Raw genomic sequence first — 22,121 nt, forward strand, 5'->3', positions numbered from 1 at the left:
GCAGTCAACCATCTGGAAATACTCAACGAACGTGCAGAAAATGTTGGTTTACAAATTTCACTTGAGAAAACTGAATTATTTTGTTCTAAAACAGAAATTACAAACTTGAGAACAAAATATGGTAAAATTAACAGGGTTCCATACTTAAAATACCTTGGAGAATTTATGGAACCGACAGGTACTGAAAAAAACCTCACAACAACATCGCCTCCAAAAAATTAAAAAAGGATTACGATTAACGCAAAACCTATACAACAAAAGATCAATGTCAAGAGGGCAAAAATTCGACACTGCAGTACTGTCTAAAACCAGCAATTCCCTACAGAGGCGAAAACCTAACTCTCACCAGAAAACAACAACTTGAAGATATCAACAACAAAAAAAAGGGAGATCGTCACGAAAATTATAGGAGGAAGACATACGTAAGACGATTATAGGCTGCAATCATTGAAAACAACAGAAAAGTTTTCAAACATCGAAACTGATATTAGGAAAAGGCGAATGAAATTCTTTGGTCGCCTCAGCCGACTACCAGAAAATCGATTGACGAAGAGGATAATAGATTAAGTAACCTCAATTAAGAATTCCACACCTTGTCTAGATGAAATTCGAAAGGACCTAAATAGTGCAAACATAAGATCAGCCGAAATTTTAGTAGGAGACCCCTGCAGATACAAAGTAGACAAATGGGAAGTTATATCAGAGCAACCAAAAGAAAAACAGTGCAGACCAGAGTGATCGGATGAGCGTAAAGAAGCCTTTCTGGAAAGAATGAAAGCCTATTGGAAGAACAAGAAGAACTCAAAGAAAAATTGATCGAGTTACTTGCTTAACGTCTTCCATTTCTGGGGAGAATTCGCCAATAATAATAATATATGTAGCCACTATAACGTAATCATCTTACTGAGTGAGCTACAATGGCTACATTTTACATTATATAATGACGGGGTAGTTAAATAAGTAGAACAACAAAGATTATCGATTATATCTATGTCATTTACATTTCAGCAATGATACATAGGCTGCATTACATGAACAACAACAACAAAAACAAGTGATTCGTTTTTTACAGCATTGCCCGAGTAACTGTTTCTTGTATGCAGTAAATTCAGCATGTATTTCTCTCAAACTGATGGCAGTTTCTTTAGCTTCTGCTTTTGACATCGTATTGATGTACTGTTCTGTATCATCTCCATGCACACTATATGTATGGAGATAGTTCACGATGTCTTTATACACAGTTTGAACTCAGAGCAATCCACGGTTCACTCTTCCCAACACAAAGGATAGCGCCGTCTCTAGACCAAACAAATTTGTAACGGTGGAGTGTGCAGATAAATGGCTCGATCTCCAGATCTCATTATGATTGTCACGCCGTCGTACAATGATGATACAGAAAGTGTGAGACTCGCACAGTAAATGTCCGGAGATGGAGAATACTAAGAGGTCATCTGATAGTTGATGTAATTTTCTGCACGACATAGTTCATCTCATCCCAGCTTCGTAAATCGCACTTTAACAGTTCTCGATGCATTTTCAGTGTCTAATACAACACGCCAGTCAATGACCACTGACGCTTCTATACCAGTATTTAAGTGCTTTGAACCACTAGCTGTTAAATTATGAGTTGAAGTAAAAGGAGTAGAGGGCTGGGGGGAATCGGCAGCCTTTCATCTACCAAATCAATACTCTGACCTTGCAGTAACACCGGAATATTCTGGGATAGTTCATACATCGGAGACCAGTACTGACCCACAGCACAGTTCTTCTGAGAGTCGGGAAATTGCTGGGTGTCTAAATCAGTCAGCGACACAGACAACGGCAGCTTGTTGTCCTGCTCCAGCAAGTTGGTTCTGTGTTCTGCAGGGTGCCAAAGTGCTGCTGCCGTTGCCGACCCTGACAAGCCAGATTCCGCTGCAAGTCCCGACGAGATGGTGGTGACTGCTGCTGGTCCAGACACCCCAGAGGTCACTGAACAAAGACGAAGGAGAAGAAGAAATAATAAGAATCCACAGACAATGACATAGAGTTGAACAAAGAGAGGGAACTGCTGCATGCACCAATAGTAGCAACGACATGTAACGAGTATTTACTCTTACACTTATTCTGCGGTGGAGTAGCAGCTGAGAATCTCGACTGCTGGCGACGTTTTACGGTTCTTCTGCTTCCAGAGGCCGGCCGGAGTGGCCGTGCGGTTCTAGGCGCTACAGTCTGGAACCGAGTGACCGCTACGGTCGCAGGTTCGAATCCTGCCTCTGGCATGGATGTGTGTGATGTCCTTAGGTTAGTTAGGTTTAATTAGTTCTAAGTTCTAGGTGACTGATGACCTCAGAAGTTAAGTCGGATAGTGCTCAGAGCCATTTCTTGCTTTCAGAGACTGACTGCAACTGGGAGCGGTGAGCTGTCGCACTCGCCTTATATCCCCTACACCAAGATCACGTGACTGCATATTAATTGTTTATTGACTTCAGTAGCATTTCTATAACGATTCACAATCAGCAATTTGCCTTGGAAAGATGGAGTTCTTGCATGCATCGGTGTTCCACAGACGTTTATCGAATAAAAAATGGTTCAAATGGCTCTGACCACTATGGGACTCAACTGCTGAGGTCATCAGTCCACTAGAACTTAGAACTACTTAAACGTAACTAATCTAAGGACATCACACACATCCATGTCCGAAGCAGGATTCGAACCTGCGACCGTAACGGTCTCGCGGTTCCAGACTGTAGCGCCTAGAACCGCACGGTCACTCCGGCCGGCGTTTATAGAATAAACGCTGCTTTGTTTGCAGATTGGCCCGACGGCGACCGACAGCAGTTCCGGCTGGAAAGGAAAAGAAATGGAGAAAGAACACGTTTCGACAAGAATATCTCGGATACTTTTGTAAGGGGCTTAAGACGGCATCCAGTCTGTCAGTCGCGAAGCCGAGCGGACGCCCGCACGTGGCACGTGGTGTGTCACTCTGCAGAATGCCAAGCGAGCCGCGTGTGTGGTGGTGTGGGCCAGCACTGGGCGCGGTCCAACGGGCAGGGGATGGTGGACGGCGCGTGCTCCACGATCAAACGATTTTTAGTGTTGTAACTACAAGTGACGGCTGTTTCATGACAGTATTTCTTACGTGATCGGAATAAAATAAAGCGATGGATTTAAATACACTACTGGCCATTAAAATTGCTACAGCAAGAAGAAATGCAGAATGTGGTGTCACCGCCAGACACCACACCTGCTAGGTGGTAGCGTTTAAATCGGCCGCGGTCCGTTAGTATACGTCGGACCCGCATGTCGCCACTGTCAGTGATAGCAGACCGAGCGCCACCACACGGCAGGTCTAGAGAGACGTACTAGCACTCGCCCCAGTTGTACAGCCGACTTTGCCTGAGATGGATTACTGACAATTACGCTCTTATTAGCCGAGACGATAGTTAGCATAGCCTTCAGCTAAGTCATTTGCTACGACCTAGCAAGGCGCCGTTATCCTTTGTTATATTGCTATTATACTTCTGTATCATCAAGAGCGATGTTCTACAATTATGGATTAAAGTTATGTATTCCAGAAGCTACGTACTTTTCTTTATAGTATTCATTACGTATCCTGTTTCAGACCTCACGCCAGCCTGCGTGAGTTTAAGCGCGTGCCGTTCGACTTCCTCTCATTGTGTCTAGGCTGTCTTGTCTAGACACAACACAGATGATAAACGGGTATTCATTGGACAAATATATTACACTAGAACTGACATGTGATTACATTTTCTCACAATTTGGGTTCATAGATCCTGAGAAATCAGTACCCAGAACAACCACCTCTGGCCCTAATAACGGACTTCATACGCCTGAGCATAGAGTCAAACAGAACTTGGATGGCGTGTACAGGTACAGCTGCCCATGAAGCTTCAACACGACACCACAGTTCATCAAGAGTAGTGACTGGCGTATTATGACGAGCCAGTTGCACGGCCACCATTGAAGAACCGTTTTCAGTTGGTGAGAGATCTGGACAATGTGCTGGCCAGGGCAGCAGTCGAACATTTTCTGTGTCCAGAAATGCCCGCACAGGACCTGCAACATGCGGTCGTGCATTATTCTGCTGAAATGTAGGGTTTCGCAGGGATCGAATGAAGGGAAGAGCGACGGGTCGTAACACATCTGAAATGTAACGTCCACTGTTCAGAGTGCCGTCAATGCGAACAAAAGGTGACCGAGACGTGTAACCAATGGCACCCCATACCATCACGCCGGATGATACGCCAGTATGGCGATGACGAATATACGCTTCCAATGTGCGTTCATCGCGATGTCGCCAAACAGGGATGCGACCATCATGATACTGTAAACAGAACCTGGATTCATCCGAAGAAATGACGTTTTGCCATTCGTGCACACAGGTTCGTCGCTGCGTACACGATCGCAGACGTCTGTGATGCAGCGTCAAGGGTAACCGCAGCCACGGTCTCCGAGCTGATAGTCCATTCTGCTGCAAACGTCGTCGAACTGTTCGTGCAGATGGTTGTTGTCTTGCAAACGTCCCCATCTGTTGACTCAGGGATCGAGACGTGACTGCACGATCCGTTACAGCCATGCGGATTAGATCCCTGTCATGTCGACTGCTAGCGATACGGAGCCGTTGAGATCCAGCACGGCGTTCCGTATTACCCTCCTGAATCCACCGATTCCATATTCTGCTAACAGTAATTGGGTCTCGACCAACGCGAGCACCAATGTCACGATACGATAAACCGCAATCGCGATAGGCTACAATTCGTCCTTCGATAAAAGTCGGAAACGTGATGGTACACATTTCTCCTCCTTACACGAGGCATCATAACAACGTTTCACCAGGCAACGCCAGTCAACTGCTGTTTGAGTATGAGAAATCGGTTGCAAACTTTTCTCATGTCAGCACGTTGTAGGTGTCGCCACCGGCGCCAACCTTGTGTGAATGCTCTGAAAAGCTAATCATTTGCATATCACAGCATCTTCTTCCTGACGGCTAAATTTCGGGTCTGTAGCTCGTCATCTTCGTGGTGTAGCAATTTTAATGGCCAGTAGTGTACTTCATTACAAGACCTGCATCTTCGCAAAGAGCAGAGAATGATGAGCAAGAGAAATCCAACTCATACAAACTGAGTTTTTTACAAATGAACCATATGCCTTCTGCTATGCAATTGTATTTCCTGTCATGAGATCCTTCCTATACACCACAGAGGCACCAATTTCCAGATCGGGGAAAGGGAGATGGGAGTGGGGATTGCTACGTTTCCGCCTTGCGACAATGACAGCACTGTTTTCCGCGTCCCCTCGATACGCTCCTTATGGCCTGGATTGCTAGTGGTGCCACATGCCGCTCGTGAGTAGTTATTACACGTTGACGTCGAACATAGGTGGTGGTCCCACAAATGTGACTGGACCGTTTCTTGTTAGTCTTAATGGTGTCCTGTGTCCCCTGCCCCCACGATGTGAGCAGTGTGGACAGGGCGTGATGTGAGGTGTCGCGTGCGCAGAGCGAGCGCCTGCAGACGTCGGCCTACGGCTGTGGCTGGTCCGACGCCGGCGCCGGCTTCCAGCGCACGCTGCGCGTCGCCATGGCGCGCCTCCAGCGGCCAATCTGCCTCACCGCCGGCAAGTTCTACAAGATCTCCCGCGAGACCTTCTTGCTGGTGAGTGCCGCAGCCCTCCCCACCTCGGCGTAACGGGGGCGACCGTCACTGCGTCGCTCAAACTCGCTACAAAACACTCCACTAGACGTTCACTAGACGTTTACGTAACTGCGCTAGAGTAACCGACAGTGCTTCGCAGGTGCTAAATATACACTGACGGAAAAAAATTGCAATGCTAAAAAACAATTAATCTAAAGTAATGAAATTTAGGAAATACATTTTTCGAGGTAATATGTGATTAACGTTGCAAATTCGGGAAGTGGAAAATGTGAATCAGTTCAAGTACCTGGGAAGTTTTATCACAAAGGATGCCCACTGCACCAACGAAAACCGAGCAAGAAGCGCCATGGCCAAAGCTGCCTTCAACAAGAAGAGGACTCTGCTGACCAGCAAGTTGACTTTGACATTGAGGAGAAAACTGATAAAGTGGTACATTTGGAGCATTGCACTGTATGGAGCAGAGACATGGACCATGAGAAAGAAGGAGAAAAAATACTTAGAGAGCTTTGAAATGTGGTGGTGGAGGAGAATGCAAAAGATCTAGTGGACAGTCCGCATAAAAAATGACGATGTACTGCGAAAAGTAGGAGAGAAGAGAAGTATTCTGCGTAAAATTCTTCAGAGAAAGGCCAACTGGATTGGACATGTACTTAGACACGAGGGACTCATACATGATGATATCGAAGGGAAACTCAGAGGAAACGCAGGACGAGGAAGAAGAAGAATTCAACATCTGGACGACATGAAAGATGGAAGGAGATACAACATACTGAAGGAAGAAGCTGAAGACAGAGAAAGTGGGATCAGAAATTCTCCGTACGAAGACGTGGACCTGCCACTAGGCAGAATACTACATAATAATAATAGTAATAATAACGTAAGCGCAAGATAAGTCATTGCAAATGTGAAATGCAGCTACATTAATAACTGCCGTAACCGCCAGAATGCAAAGGTGCATGCTCTGGGTTTCACAGGTGCCGGGTGTCAGTTCTCGGGATGGAGTCCCACGCCTGCTGCACTCGGTTAGTCTGTATCGGTTGTGGACGACGCTGGAGTTGTCGTCCGGTGGTGTCCCATGTCTGTTCGATTGCAGACGGATCTGCTAATCTAGCAGAGCGCGCCAGCATGTCGACACTTCGACACTGTGTAAAGCATGTTGGGTTACAACAGCGGTATTTGGGCGAGCGTTATCCTGCTGGAAAACACCCTCTGGGGCGCTATTCATGAATGGTAGCACAACAGGTTGAGTCACCAGACTGATGTGCAAATTTACAGTCACAGTGCGTGGGAAAGCTACGAGAGTGCTCCTGCTGTTAAACGAAACCGCACCTCAGAACGGTCGGTGCAGGCCCTCGACTGGCCACATTCTAACCACCACACGGCCGTCACTGGCACTGAGACACAACAGACCTCCACCCTGCCCGCCAATGAGCTCTCGCTGAAGTCACAGACGGCAATCCTTACGTCACACATCATGGCGACGGGCTCACAGCTATCCTTGAGGTAACCGAATTGTAACAGTTAGCTGTGTCACTGTGGTGCTAACTGCTGCTCAGATTGCCGCTCCAGACACTTCACGATGCACCAGAGCCGTTCGCCGAACACGATCGTCTTCCTCTCAGTAGTGGCTCCTCAACATCCGTTACCAGCAATCATGTTCAGCGACTACATCCCTGCCAATTCTTCATGCAATATCGCAGAAAGAACATCCAGCTTCTCGTAGTCCTATTACACGGACTCGTTGAAACTCAATTAGGTGTTGATAACGGCGTCTTTATCGCCTTAAAGGGATTCTTGACTAATATCGACTCACCACATCCAATCTCAAAAGTAACTAACGATTGCACCGTTACAGCTACCAAGGTAGCCGAAGCATTTGGTGTTTCAAAACGTATCGAGGCTTTAACCGCACGCAGGGAAGGCAGGAAAACGTATTCCGCTGAGTCACAACGCGGACGAAATCGTGAGTGATCGTGACAGACGGTTATTGAAGAGGACTGACTGTGACGAAATGTCACGTGACGACAGAGGGAAAGCCTTTGCACGACTTAATTCGCACTCGCAGATCGCCGTCAGCATCAGAACAACACAAAGGGGGTTCGATAAGCAGAGACTGCGGGGCACACCGGAATTCTGAAACCACTCGTCAGTGAAGCAGATGCCTGTAACATGAAAAACCTGGGCTACGGAGCAACGGGAGAAAGTCATTTGATCGGGTGAATCTTGTTTCACACTGTTTCCAGCTTCTGGCTGATTTTCCGTTCCCCTGAAAGAGACATTGTGTCTAAATTCTTTAATAAATATCGCATTACAAACTGTGCGTAGCACCAACGTCGTGACGTCACTACAGACAGTAGCAGATCCTTAATCGCGTAGGACTCGAATGTCCACTCCATCTCTCTTCTGCAGTCATCAGGATTCGAAACGATAACTCAGTTCCCTCACTTTTGCTGCAAAGAGTAGCTTTTAATTCTATATTTTGAACTGCTCAAGTCGACCTGTTCAGTACCAGCTGCAGTCTCCTGCTGGAGAAGGGAAGCCAGTGAAGGGAGGTGTCATCGTAGTGGGTACCAGGGCGCGTCGGCCTTCATGGAAATGAGGCCACATATGAATCTGGATGCGATGCGTAGCCCGTCTGCATCCTATCGCAATTGCTTTTGGGGCGGAGCATCGTACGGCAGTGGGAGGAAGAGGGTGTTGCAGGAAGTGTAAGAAACTACAGCCAGTCAAGCTGTTAATGTGAGGCGCTGTCATTTTAGACATATGTGACGTGTGTGGCGTTCTTCTTACGTTGACAACTACAATATTGTCGTGTATGCGTACGATGAGTGGCTTATCCGTTTCTCATGTATGTGGCGTTACTCTGACCTGACTTTTCTGCTTGTATATTTGTATTTTAACGGTAGAATTTAACAGTTTGTAAGCTAATACAGACTTTGTGCTCAAATGGATGTTTGATCAACAGTATCACCAACAAAGAAGGCAATACAGGAAACCTTAAGGATAAAAACGCGACTCGAAGAAAAATATACAAATACAGTGAAGAGCCTAAGAAACTGGTACACCTGCCTAATATAGTGTAGGGCCCTCGCGAGCACGCAGAAGTGTCGTAACACGACGTGGCGTGGATTCGACTAATGTCTGAAGTAGTGCTGGAGGGAACAGACACCATGAATCCTGCAGGGCTGTCCATAAATCTGTAAGAGAACGAGGGAGTAGAGATCTCTCCTGAATAGCAGGTTGCAAGCCATCCAGAAATGCTCAATAATGTTTGTGTCTGGAGATTTTGGTGGCCAGCGGTAGTGTTTAAACTCAGAATAGTGTTCCTGGAGTCACTCTGTAGCAATTCCGGACGTGTGCTTGAATTGTCCAAGTCCGTAGGAATGCGCAATGGACATGAATGGATGGAGGTGATCAGACAAGATGCTTACGTACGTGTCACCTGTCAGAGTCGTATCTAGACGTATCAAGGGTTCCATATCACACGCTCCACACCATTACAGAGTACAGAGCCTCCACCAGTTTGAACAGTTCTCTGTTGATATTCGGGGTCCATGGATATATGAAGTTGTCTCCATATCCGTACACGTCCATGCACTCGATACAGTTTGAAACGAGATTTGTCCGAGCAGACAACATGGTTCCAGTCACCAACAGATCAATGTCGGTATTGACGGCCCCAGGCGAGACGTAAAGCTTTGTGTCGTGTAGTAATCAAGGGTACACGATTGAGCCTTCGGTTCCGAAAGCCCATATCGATGATGTTTCGTTGAATAGTTCGCACGCTGACGCTTGTTGGTGCCCCAGCATTGAAATCTGCAGCAGTTTGCGGAAGGGTTGCACTTCTGTCACGTTGAACGATTCTCTTCAGTCGTCGTTGGTACCGTTCTTGTAGAATCTTTTTCCAGCCGGAGCGAGAACGGAGATTTGATGTTTTACGGGATTCCTGATACTGACAGTACACTCGTGAAATGGTCGTACGGGAAAATCGCCACTAAATCGCTACAACGGAGACGCTGTGTCCCACCGCCTGTGCGCCGACTGTAACTCCACATTCAAACTCACTTAAATCCTGATAACCAGCCCTTGTAGCAGCAGTAACCGATGTAACAACTGCGCCACACTCTTGTTGTCTGGTACAGGCTTTGCGACTGCAGCGCCGTATTCTACCTGTTTACATGTCTCTGTGTTCGATTACGTATGCCTATACCAGTTTGTTTGGCGGTTGAATGTAGCTAATGGTGATCCGTGTGACGGACGGTGGCGCTAAGTTCGGCTGCTCTCTTAATAGCTCTCGAAAGGAGCGAAGTGTGTTGTGTGCTGCTACCATAATTTCATCCTCTTTCATCGGCACAACATCACAAACAAAAACAGAAAGCCAGACTCTGCTCGGCCCTGTCAGGCTTTCTGTACACGAAACTTCTCCAGTTGGCGACTGAGAAAACCTTGTGTGTGTTCCGGCCAATAATGCTCTTCGGTTTTCCGTTTTGTCCTGAACATTACAAATCTTTTAAGGCGAAAGTGAAATCAAGCGGATCTCTTAACGTTAAACTTGAGTGACTAGTTTAAAACTCTGACGTCAGGACGTTAGTGTTACTGAACACTGGACCCCTGTTTCAGCTGCTGAACGGCTCCTACTCGTACTTCGCGCTGCTGCACCAGATGAACGACCGCTAAGTGGAGGGTAGGGGAGCGGCCTCTCCTCTCCCCTCCCCTCCTCTCCTCTCCTCTCCACTCTTCTCGCTGCTCACCGCTGGCGCGGACTGCTCCGCCCACCACTCAACGCTTGCAGTGCGCTACGCTTCTTCACCAGGACAACACTACTACAAGCACCGAAGGCTTCGGCTTAACGTCCCGTCGACGGAGAAGTCATTGGAGGCCATGCTCGTTTTGATAGAAGTATGAGGAACGAAGAAATGTGTGAACTTCCAAAGAGACCGCCGAGCGTTTGGCTTAAGCTAGTTAGGAGAAGTGCAGGAAGTCTAAATCAGGGTGGCATGAAGGGGATCTGAGACCACGATGTGAATACTGTGTGCTGACCAAGGATCAATCTCGTCATTGTAACAGCCAAAAATATGGTTCTGATTCCTTTTTAAAATTATCTGTGTTCGCTAGTTACATCCCTTAACTTATGGAAGCAGGTTCGCAAAAATTTTTATGCCTCAAAAGATAATTCAAGTTAGAAATTTTGGCAAAAATTGAATATTTATGTTGAAACAGCTCTTATACCGTCAACAGTAGTTTTGAAGACAGACATTGAGTCTGTTCTGTACTGAACATTATTCGCCTCAAACTCCATCACGGAGTTTCTACCCAAAGTTGCCTCTGAATACATTTTCATTGCTTTCTTTTTATGTAACAAGTAGCTATCGAGTTTTGATCCGTTAGTCCAGAATATAATCTTTTACCTCAAACTTCACCAAACGAGACAGAATGCGTACAGTAAAACAAGTCGAAATTGTGTATTTTTCTCGCTTACCCAGCAAGGTATGCGAGAGCAAGTCAAATCAAATCACCGTCCGTACATGCTGGTGGAGGTTTCCTGTGGCTAACCCAGACCATATTAGGTAAATGGCGGACGATTTCCTAGAAAAAAACACAGTCAATTTCATCCATGTCCTTGAGAAAATGAGACTGTGTTGCTGTTGTGGACTTCAGTCCGAAGACGCAACTCTCCATGCTGCGGTTTCCTGTGCAAGCCTCTTCACCTCCCAATAACTACTGCAACCTATATCCTTCTGAATCTGCTCACTGTAGTCATCTCTCTGTCTCCCTCTAACATTTTTACCTCGCACAGCTCCCTCCAGGGCAAAAGTGGTGACCACTTGAAGTCCCAGAACGTTTCCTATCAACCAATCCCTTCTTCTAGTCAGGTTCTGCCATAAATTTCTCCCTAACTCCAGTCAGTATCTCCTCATTAATTATGTGATCTACCCATCTAATCCTCAGCATTCTTCTGCAGCACCAAATTTCAAAAGCTTCTGCTTTCTCCTTATCTAAACTGTTTATCGTCCACGTTTCACTTCCATTCATGGATACACTCCGTAAAACACATTCAGAAAACATATCCTAACACTTAAATCTATTTTTCATGTTAACAAATTTCTTTTGTTCAGAAAAGCACCTCTTTCCATTGCCAGTCAATATTTTACATCTCTTTACTTCCCCATCATCAGTTATTTTCATGCCCAAATAGCAAAACTCATCTACTAGTTTAAGGGTCTCATTCCTTAATGTAATTCCCTCAGCATCACGTAATTTAATTCGACTACATTCCATTATCCTTTTTCCACATTCGTTGATGTGCCTTTCAAGACAATGTCCATTCCGTTCAACTCCTCTTCTATGTCCTTTGCAGTGTCATCGGCAAACCTCAAAGTTTTTATATCTTGCCCCTGAACTTTAGTTCCTACTCCAGATTTTTCGTTGATTTCCTTTACTGCTTGCTCAATGTGCAGATTGAATAACATCAGGGATAGGCTACAACCCTCACTCGCCTCTCAACCACTGCCTCCCTTTCATACCCCACGACTCTTGTTAACTGCCGTCTGGTTTCTGTACGAGTTGTAAGTAGCCTTTCCCTCCTCATATACTACTCCCGATGTCTTCAGAATTTCGAAGAGAGTAATCCAGTCAACACTGTGGAGAGCTTTGTCTAAGTCTACAAAGCATGTTCTTCCATTTCTCCGGAATCCAAACTGTTCTTCCCCGAGGTCAGCTTCTACCGGTTTTTCCATTCTTCTGTAACGAATTCGTGTTAGTACTTTGCAGCCGCGACTTATTAAACTGATGGTTTGGTAATTTTCACATCTGTCAGCACCTGCTTTCGTTGAAATTGGAGTTACTACTTTCTTCTTGAAGTCAGAGGTTATTTCGCCTGTCGCATGTATCTTGCACTACAGAAGGAAGTTTTGTCGTGAGCACCTCTCCTAAGGCTATTCGTAAGTCTGACGGAATGAGGTCTACTCCCGGGGACTTGTTTCGACTTAGGTCTTTCAGTGCTCTGTCAAATTCTTCGTGTAGTATCATGTTTCTCATTTCCTCTTCATCTACGTCCTCTCCCATTTCTATAAAACTGCCGGCAAATTCATCTCACTTTCATAGACGCTCTGTATATTCCTTTCACTGTTCAGCTTTCCATTCTTTGCTGAGGACTAGTTTTCCATCTGAGTTCTTGATATTCACATAGCGCCTTCTCTTTTTTCCAAAGACTTCTTTAATTTGTTTGTAGACAGTGTCTGCCTTTCCCCTAGTGATACATACTTCTATATCCTTACCTTTGTCCTCTACCTATTCTTGCTTAGCCACTTTGCATTTCCTATCAATCTCATTTTTTAAACATTTGTATTCCGTTTCGCCTACTTCATTTGTTGCATTTTTATATTTTCTCTTTTCGTCAATTGAATTCGATACCTCCTGTGTTATCCAAGGAATTCTACTAGGCCTTGTCTTTTTAGTAATTTGATCCTCTGCTGCTTTCACTATTTCGTCTCTCAGAACTACCCACTTGTCTTCAATTGCAGTCCTTTCCCCGTTCTAGTCAAACGTTGCTAATACTTCTTCTGAAACTCACAAGCTCTGATTCTTTCATATTATCTAGATCCCTTCTCCTTAATTTCCTATCTTTTTGCAAAGTCTTTGGTTTTAATCTGCAGTTCGTACCCAATAAATTGTGGTCACCGTCCGCATCTGACCCTGGAAATGTCTTACAATTTAAAATCTGGTTCCGAAATCTCTCTTTCCATTTGAGTGATTAGCCAGTATATTATGACCGCCTGCCTAACACCCGGTATGTCCACCTCTGGAACGGATAACAGCGGCATGGAAGCAATGAAGCCGTGGTAGGTCACTGGAGGAAGTTCGTGCCACATCTACACACACAGGTCACCTAATTTCCCTAAATTCTGGGGAAGGGGGCGATGAGCTATGACGCCATGTTCAGTCACAACCCAGATGTATTCGATCGGGTTCACATCTGGCGAGTTGAGTACTCAGCACATTAACTGGAACTCGCCACTGCGTTCCTCGAACGACTCCATCACCCTTCTGGCCCTGTGCCCTGGCGCATTATCTTGTTGGAAAACGCCACTACCGTAGGGAACCATGATTGCCTTGAAGGGGTGTACGTGGTCTGCAACCAGTGTACGATACTCCTTGGCCGTCATGGTGCCTTACAACAGCTGCACTGGCCCCATGAATGCCCCCTTGAATGTTCCCCAGAGCGTAATGGAGCCGTCGCCAGCTTGTCTCCGTCCCACAGTACAGCTGTCAAGGAGCTGTTCCCCTGGAAGACTACGGAATCGCGCCGTCCCATCTGCTTGATGAGGAAGATATTAGGATTCATCAGACCGTGCAAAGCTCTGCCACTGCGCCAACGTCCAGTGCCCATTTCAGTCGTGCTGTTAACATTGGCACATGCACGGGTCGTCAGCTGCAGAGGCCCGTCGTTAGGAGTGTTCGGTGCTCTGTGTGTTCACACACACCTGTAGTCTGCCCAGCATTAAAGTCTGATGTTAGTTCCGCCACAGTTCGCCGCATGTCCTGTTCTACCAACCTGCCCAGCCAACGACGTCCGACATCTGTAATGAGGTGTGACAACCCCCACCCCACAACGTTAGGGTGTGGTTTTACCTTGGTTTCGCCACTTGTTTAAGACACTCACCACCGCACTCCTCGAACATCCCACAAATCATGCAGTTCCTGAAATCCTCTTGTCAAATTTCAGGCCTCCACTGTCTGCTCTCGATCAGACTCAGACAGATCGCGTGCCTTTCCGATTCTACAAATGGAGAGCACTCTCACTAATGCACAGTGTGTGTCTTACTAGCAGTCATTCCTCGCCAGGTGATGCTGCTATCGCCTGGATGGGTTTATATCGATAGTAGGCCGGTGGTCATAATGTTGTGGCTGATCAGTGCACATAATCAAACTAAAACCTTCTGGTGTCTCCAGGACTCTTCCAGTATACAACCTTCGTTCATGAGTCTTAAACCATGTGCTAGTGATGATGAAATTATGCTCTGTGCAAAATTACCCCAGGAAGATTCCTCTTTCATTCCTTTCCCCAAGTCCATATTGACGTACAATTTTCGTTCCTCTTCCTTTTCCTACTACCAAATTCCAGTTACTCATCACAATTAAATTTTCGTATCCCTTAACTATCTGAATAATTACTTTTAACTCATCATACGTTTCCCCAATTTTTTCATCATCTGCAGCGCTAGTTGCGTTATAAACTTGCACTGCTGTCGTGGGTGTGAGCTTCATGTCCGTCATGGTTATGGTAGTGCGTTCACTGTGCTGTTCATAATGGCTTACCCACATTCCTATCTTCTTATTCATTATTAAGCCCGCTGCTTCATTGCCTCTATTTGATTTTGTGTTTATTCACGTGACCAGAACACCTGTTCCTCCTGCCACGGAACTTTAGTAATTCCCACCATATCTAACTTCAGCTTATACTCCCTTCCTTAATTTTATAACCCACCTGCCCGATTAAGGCATCTTACGTTCCACGCTCCAATCCGAAGAATGGCAATTTGTTTCTCCTTATGACGCTGTTCTCCAGAGTATCCCCCGCCAAGATATCGGAAAGGGGGGGGGGGGGCAACTTTACTTCCGGAATGTTTTGCCGAAGAGGCTGCCATCATCATTTACCATACAGTAGAGCTATATGCCCTAGGGAAGAATTACGTTTGTAGTTCCCCCTCGGCTTTAGCCGTTCGCGGTACCAGAACAGTAAAGCCGTTTGGATGTTACGACCCAGATCAGTCAACCATCCACACTATTGCCACAGCAACTACTGAAAAGGCTGCTGTCCCTCTTCAGGAAACACAGGTTCGTCTGGACTCTCAAAAGACTCTCCTCAGATGTGGTTGCACCTACGGTACGGATATCTATATTCCTGAGGTACCCAAACCAGCTCACCAATGCCAAGGTCCATGGTTCATGGGCGAGCGGAAAAAAATGGCATTGTATTTTTTCTCTAATGACTTTTCTGTCGACGATACCTTGTACCCAGGTTTCATTTTTTTTCTTATTGATTTAATTCCAGGTTCATTTAGAGAGTTCAAGAGGTAAAACACACAATCTCAGCTTCAAGAATTAATTGTCAAGCAATTCTTTGTTTCAATAAAAAATTGCATCACTTTCTTTGTCTCGTCTTCGTTTCTCATGCGACCCTGCAAGCTTGCTACTCTCTTTTAGAATTCATCTTGAGTGAGTTGATCCACATGTGGGTTAAACACTTTCTGGACATACACTAGCAATAACAGATCAATGCAAGAATTGTTACAATGTGGGCCAGACATTGTGCACCAAACACAGAGCTCTTCAAAGTACTGACAGGGATTTTCTGATGCATAATGGTGCATGTCCTTTTAGTTCACAGGCTGTACCAGGCCTCATCTGAAGAAATAAAAGTTGACGGTCCAAAAGTCCTGTTCCATATCACTCAGAAAGCACCGACAGAACTCAGCACTCCAAAGTTAATGAGACTTTAATTTATGCACAACAGTGTACTTGTTATGGCACGGCTACAGATCATTTTTGAAAGACTACAGTTTTGACATGGTGCTCTCTTAATTCCTACTTTCACAGATAAACAGGGTTGAGATGTCGCTGTACATTCTTTCAGGCTTTCCTTCACTTGATCAGTGTTCTCTTGTATATGATCTCTTTTTAGGGTAGTTATCGTTTTTATTTGATATAGAATCAATTTCATGCCGTTTTGCCATGAAGTTTTGCATTGCAGACTTTGCTGGATATTTTCCCAAAATACTTCAGTTCTAAACTGTTGTTCAAACAGTTCTGTGCACGTTTTTGGAGTATTATTGCTGGGAATGTAAGTAAATATAATTATTTTAAACTGTTAAATAGTAATGTTCACTTCGATATCACATTAAACAGTCTCAGCAGAAATGAATAAAATAAAATAAAAAAATAAAAAAAGCAGGTTTTTCCTCCAGGTACGGCACACAATGTACTCGTACTGAAAGTTTCGACTGAAATAATAAGAATGAAAATTTCAATAATGATCCTTGGTGAGATATATCCAGTGGTAGAATTTAATACTCAACTTCTAGATCTTCATATCTGCTTTGCTCCTGATGTCCTGTTGTCCATAATATATTGCTGTAAGAAATTGTAGCAATCTTGCCACATTATGGAATTGTAAATGAAAGTTCAGGAGTAGCAGTGAATTCTTTCATTACTGCACAGGTGGTGTGCAAGAATGAACAACTGGCATTACAAACTGACTACATCTTGACTCTCTGAAAACAGGATACAATCTGTACTAAGACTTTTAGTAACATTCAATAGTACTGTTTAAGACACAAATTTACAAATTTACACTAGAAAACTAATGCACAGAGATCAACTGTGGGCAGCATATTATAGGTATGTTATTTCCTGATGAGTATGTGTAGGTAGTTTGTGAAATAAACCATTGGAGGTGCAAAACAAGATAATATATGGAAATGAACAATTTGAATTACATTTGATTAATTTAAAAGCGAAACCTAAGTTGCATCATTTTCCTAACATAAACTGGAATTACAAAATAAGTATGCTTTCATCTAATGTAGCCACAAGTTCAAAATAACACAACTGAAATATTCTTCAACTTAATAAAAGGAATTATCTAACAGATAGTATTTGAACTGTTGTTTAAATTTGGGAAGCTCATGGACAAGTGACAGGAAGTAGATGTATTGACATGCAGTTGTCAGTATTCCTAATTTTCTGAAAAAGTTTCTACAAGAATGTCTAGGCTGGACTCCGCTAATTATCCCAATAATTCTCTTTTTGGCAATGAATATTGTTTTGGAAAGTGGCTGATTACCCAAGAAAACTATGCCATATGACAATAGTGCATGGAAGTAACTAAAATACGCAGTTTTTGTGGTGTCTCTGAGAAGTTGTAAAATATGTTTAGAGCATTTTAGATTGCTCTCAATCTGTTCACCCAGGAACTCAGATGACTCAAATTGTAGTAACTGACTACCATTACATTTAATACTCAATTCATCCTCCACTTTTTTTACTTACTTGGAAATGAACAAACTGGGTCTTGTTAGCATGCAATGAGAATCGATTTTTTCAAATCAATTAAGTACTTCATTAGGGACCATACTGGCTGATTCCTCAAGATTGTGATTGGGAATTTTGTTGTTGAGGATGGCGGTGTCATCAGTAAAAAGAGTAAAATGAGTGTTAAAGCTGGTACACAAGGGAAGGTCATTGATGAAGATGAGGAAGGGGGCCAAGTACAGAGCCCTGACGAACACCACAGCCAGTAGAGCCCCAGCTAGATGACACAGAGTGCCCCTCAGAGTCATTCAACATGGCTGTCTGCTTTCTTCCAGTTAAGCTTCCGTGAGCCAGCTGTCCACTTATATCATAATATTACCCTTTGCTAAGAAGATTTCATGTTTAAATCTATCAAAGGCCTTAGAAAGGTCACAGAACATACCAAGGGAGATAATGGATTATTAAAAGACTAAGATTTGGTGGGTGAAGAAGAAAATAGCTTGTTCTGTTGATACTCACTGTTGAAACCCAAACTAGCTACTGTTTAATACCTTACAATGAATGAGGTGGTCAATAAGTCTTTTGTGAACCAATTTCTCAAGAATTTTAGAAAAGGTTGTTAAAAGGGAGATAGACTGATAGTTGGTCACGTCAGTTTTATCACCTTTTTTAAGGAGAATTCTGATAATAGCATACTTCAGTCTCTCAGGAACAACCTCATGCTGGATAGATTCATTGAATATATGGCACAGTACTTTGCTTATTGGCTTACAGCACACTTTCAGTATTCTTGAAGAGATACCATCAATGCCAACAGAATCCCTACTTTTCACCTCCGTAATTATATTCCCAATTTTGTGTACTGTGACAGGAGACATTCTAATCTGAAGGGATAACACAGCTTCAGTAACAGATCATGTTTCTGCGGTTTGGGCTGCTGATGCCAAAAAGTGGTTGTTAAAAATATCAGTAACTATTTCAACATTTTCTTGAACAGTATCATTTGTTTTAATTTCTGTGGTGTTTTCTACACTGGGGATTTTACCTGTATCTCTTTTTATTATGTCCCATGGGGTTTTAATTTTTTTATTAGAGATATTAATTTCTGATTTTATAGAAATACTCATTGCCCTTCTTAGATGGATGTTTGGTTAGCTCAGTTGGTAGCGCACTTGCCCGCGAAAGTCAAAGGTCCCAAGTTAGAGTCTCAGTCCGGCATACAGTTTTAATCTGCCAGGAAGTTTCATACCAGCACACACTCGGCTGCAGGATGAAAATCTGATTCTGGATTCAGAAAATTAACTTAATTCATCTATTGCAATTATTCACTTAATTCAACTATCTTCAGAGCAATCACAACAAAACGTATTATGTAAATTATGTCACAAACAGCTGAGGTAATTATTCATATATGCATAGTTTCTATATATAAGATCAACTCGAACATTCAAAAGATAATGGAAACAAATGAGTGTATGTTGATCTCTTCTGCAACTTCAGTCTCTAATATAAATACTTTTTTAGATAATCCAAAATGTTACACTATACTGATATTTGGTCTTTAATATTAACTTTCCAACACAACCTCTGGTTAATCCTGGACTTGACATAATACTATTCTGCTAGAAGGGCTATGATAAACTTCATATCTTCATAGAGAGTATAACACTACTGTATGAGAGTAATACACTCCTGGAAATTGAAATAAGAACACCGTGAATTCATTGTCCCAGGAAGGGGAAACTTTATTGACACATTCCTGGGGTCAGATACATCACATGATCACACTGACAGAACCACAGGCACATAGACACAGGCAACAGAGCATGCACAATGTCGGCACTAGTACAGTGTATATCCACCTTTCGCAGCAATGCAGGCTGCTATTCTCCCATGGAGACGATCGTAGAGATGCTGGATGTAGTCCTGTGGAACGGCTTGCCATGCCATTTCCACCTGGCGCCTCAGTTGGACCAGCGTTCGTGCTGGACGTGCAGACCGCGTGAGACGACGCTTCATCCAGTCCCAAACATGCTCAATAGGGGACAGATCCGGAGATCTTGCTGGCCAGGGTAGTTGACTTACACCTTCTAGAGCACGTTGGGTGGCACGGGATACATGCGGACGTGCATTGTCCTGTTGGAACAGCAAGTTCCCTTGCCGGTCTAGGAATGGTAGAACGATGGGTTCGATGACGGTTTGGATGTACCGTGCACTATTCAGTGTCCCCTCGACGATCACCAGTGGTGTACAGCCAGTGTAGGAGATCGCTCCCCACACCATGATGCCGGTTGTTGGCCCTGTGTGCATCGGTCGTATGCAGTCCTGATTGTGGCGCTCACCTGCACGGCGCCAAACACGCATACGACCATCATTGGCACCAAGGCAGAAGCGACTCTCATCGCTGAAGACGACACGTCTCCATTCGTCCCTCCATTCACGCCTGTCGCGACACCACTGGAGGCGGGCTGCACGATGTTGGGGCGTGAGCGGAAGACGGCCTAACGGTGTGCGGGACCGTAGCCCAGCTTCATGGAGACGGTTGCGAATGGTCCTCGCCGATACCCCAGGAGCAACAGTGTCCCTAATTTGCTGGGAAGTGGCGGTGCGGTCCCCTACGGCACTGCGTAGGATCCTACGGTCTTGGCGTGCATCCGTGCGTCGCTGCGGTCCGGTCCCAGGTCGACGGGCACGTGCACCTTCCGCCGACCACTGGCGACAACATCGATGTACTGTGGAGACCTCACGCCCCACGTGTTGAGCAATTCGGCGGTACGTCCACCCGGCCTCCCGCATGCCCACTATACGCCCTCGCTCAAAGTCCGTCAACTGCACATACGGTTCACGTCCACGCTGTCGCGGCATGCTACCAGTGTTAAAGACTGCGATGGAGCTCCGTATGCCACGGCAAACTGGCTGACACTGACGGCGGCGGTGCACAAATGCTGCGCAGCTAGCGCCATTCGACGGCCAACACCGCGGTTCCTGGTGTGTCCGCTGTGCCGTGCGTGTGGTCATTGCTTGTACAGCCCTCTCCCAGTGTCCGGAGCAAGTATGGTGGGTCTGACACACCGGTGTCAATGTGTTCCTTTTTCCATTTCCCCCAACCCCAGTGGAGTATCATATTACACTGGATAAAATCACTTCAGAAATCAGTGACTCAACAGATTCAATCTTTTTTATATATAATTATGTAGCAACATAGGCTGCAATGTATTTCAAACACATTTTAACAAAAGAAGAAGAGTGGCAAATAGCTTACTATCCAAACCAATGAATATCATTTAACTTAAACTGGGCACCTTATTATTTATTAATACACATTTTTTACCCTGACCTCCAAAACAGTTACCAATAACTACTTTAAGCAAAACAAAATTTTACCAGTTTGTTGGTTGAGGAACTCAACTCTCCTTTTGTTAAGCAATATTCCATTCCCCCAAACCCCCTCCCCCCATTAGCCCCTCCCACTCCACCCCTTGACCGACTTCTAGGATCAGCCTTGATAGTATGACTACCATACTGTAATATTATTGAGTCCAAATAGTTTCCTAGACTTAGGATAAATAAGTCTGTAAGCATTAGGATGTGGAAGTTCTGAAATTTCAAATGGTCCTATATAAATGTTAAAAAAAATTAGTCTCTTTATTTATGGCCTTAGGTTTCTCATGACATTTTGTTAGTATCAAATCTCCTACTCTAAACTGTGTAGCTATCAATTTTCCATCATGTCTCTGGTTTCTCTTACTTGCATGTTTTTCCTAACCATACCTTCTCTTTCGTCTACAGACAACTCTGTGCAAACAATATATCTAATCAGTTTGTTTAATGAATTAGCAGGTTTTTTGCCTTACTATAATTCATAGGGTGAAAATTAGTTGTAGAATGCTGTAAACTGTACAAAACAACTTCTTACTGATTGTTGTAAGAATACCAATTAATGTAATCTTTGCTTCAATATGTTCTACAAAAGCATCCAATTTCCTTCATATACCTTTCAGTTGGATTACACGAAGGTGAGTAAACACAAATAAGTTTGTGCTTGATATTTCTTTCTCAAATAAAATCTTTCCAGACATTTAATATGAATTGGCTTCCTTTATCTGACAAAATATGATTTGGAGTAACTATCTTTTTAAAGAAATCTTGAGTAATATAATGAATAATCTTCTTAATAGCTGCCTTTTTCAAAGTATAAAGCTTAACTAGTTTCAAAAATAACAACCATTACAAATATATAAATACAATTTTCATTTGAATGGACAGCCCAAATAAATCCACTCCATTGAACTCTAGCTTGTTTTTTGGTATGATGTTTTGCTTTAAAACTCTATGTGTTTGAGTTTTAGACTTCACCCTCTGACATCTATCATAAAACCCAAACATTTCCTTACTCTCCTACCAATGTTGTTAAAATAGACATTTTCCTGG

The 22,121-nt window shown here is 44.1% G+C and overlaps 1 protein-coding gene across 1 annotated transcript in view; it reads left to right on the top strand.

Moving 5' to 3' along the window:
* The window catches only part of LOC124612554 (putative odorant receptor 92a), a 72,711-nt gene extending 62,377 nt beyond the window's left edge, over positions 1-10,334 (top strand). The window contains exons 5-6 of the mRNA XM_047140828.1: positions 5,502-5,657; positions 10,278-10,334. Coding sequence (XP_046996784.1) covers positions 5,502-5,657; positions 10,278-10,334 — 213 coding nt within the window. The remainder of the gene's footprint in view (positions 1-5,501; positions 5,658-10,277) is intronic.
* Positions 10,335-22,121: the final 11,787 nt, after the last annotated feature.

The sequence above is a fragment of the Schistocerca americana genome, chromosome 4, assembly GCF_021461395.2.
Source record: "Schistocerca americana isolate TAMUIC-IGC-003095 chromosome 4, iqSchAmer2.1, whole genome shotgun sequence".
Lineage (NCBI taxonomy): Eukaryota > Metazoa > Arthropoda > Insecta > Orthoptera > Acrididae > Schistocerca > Schistocerca americana.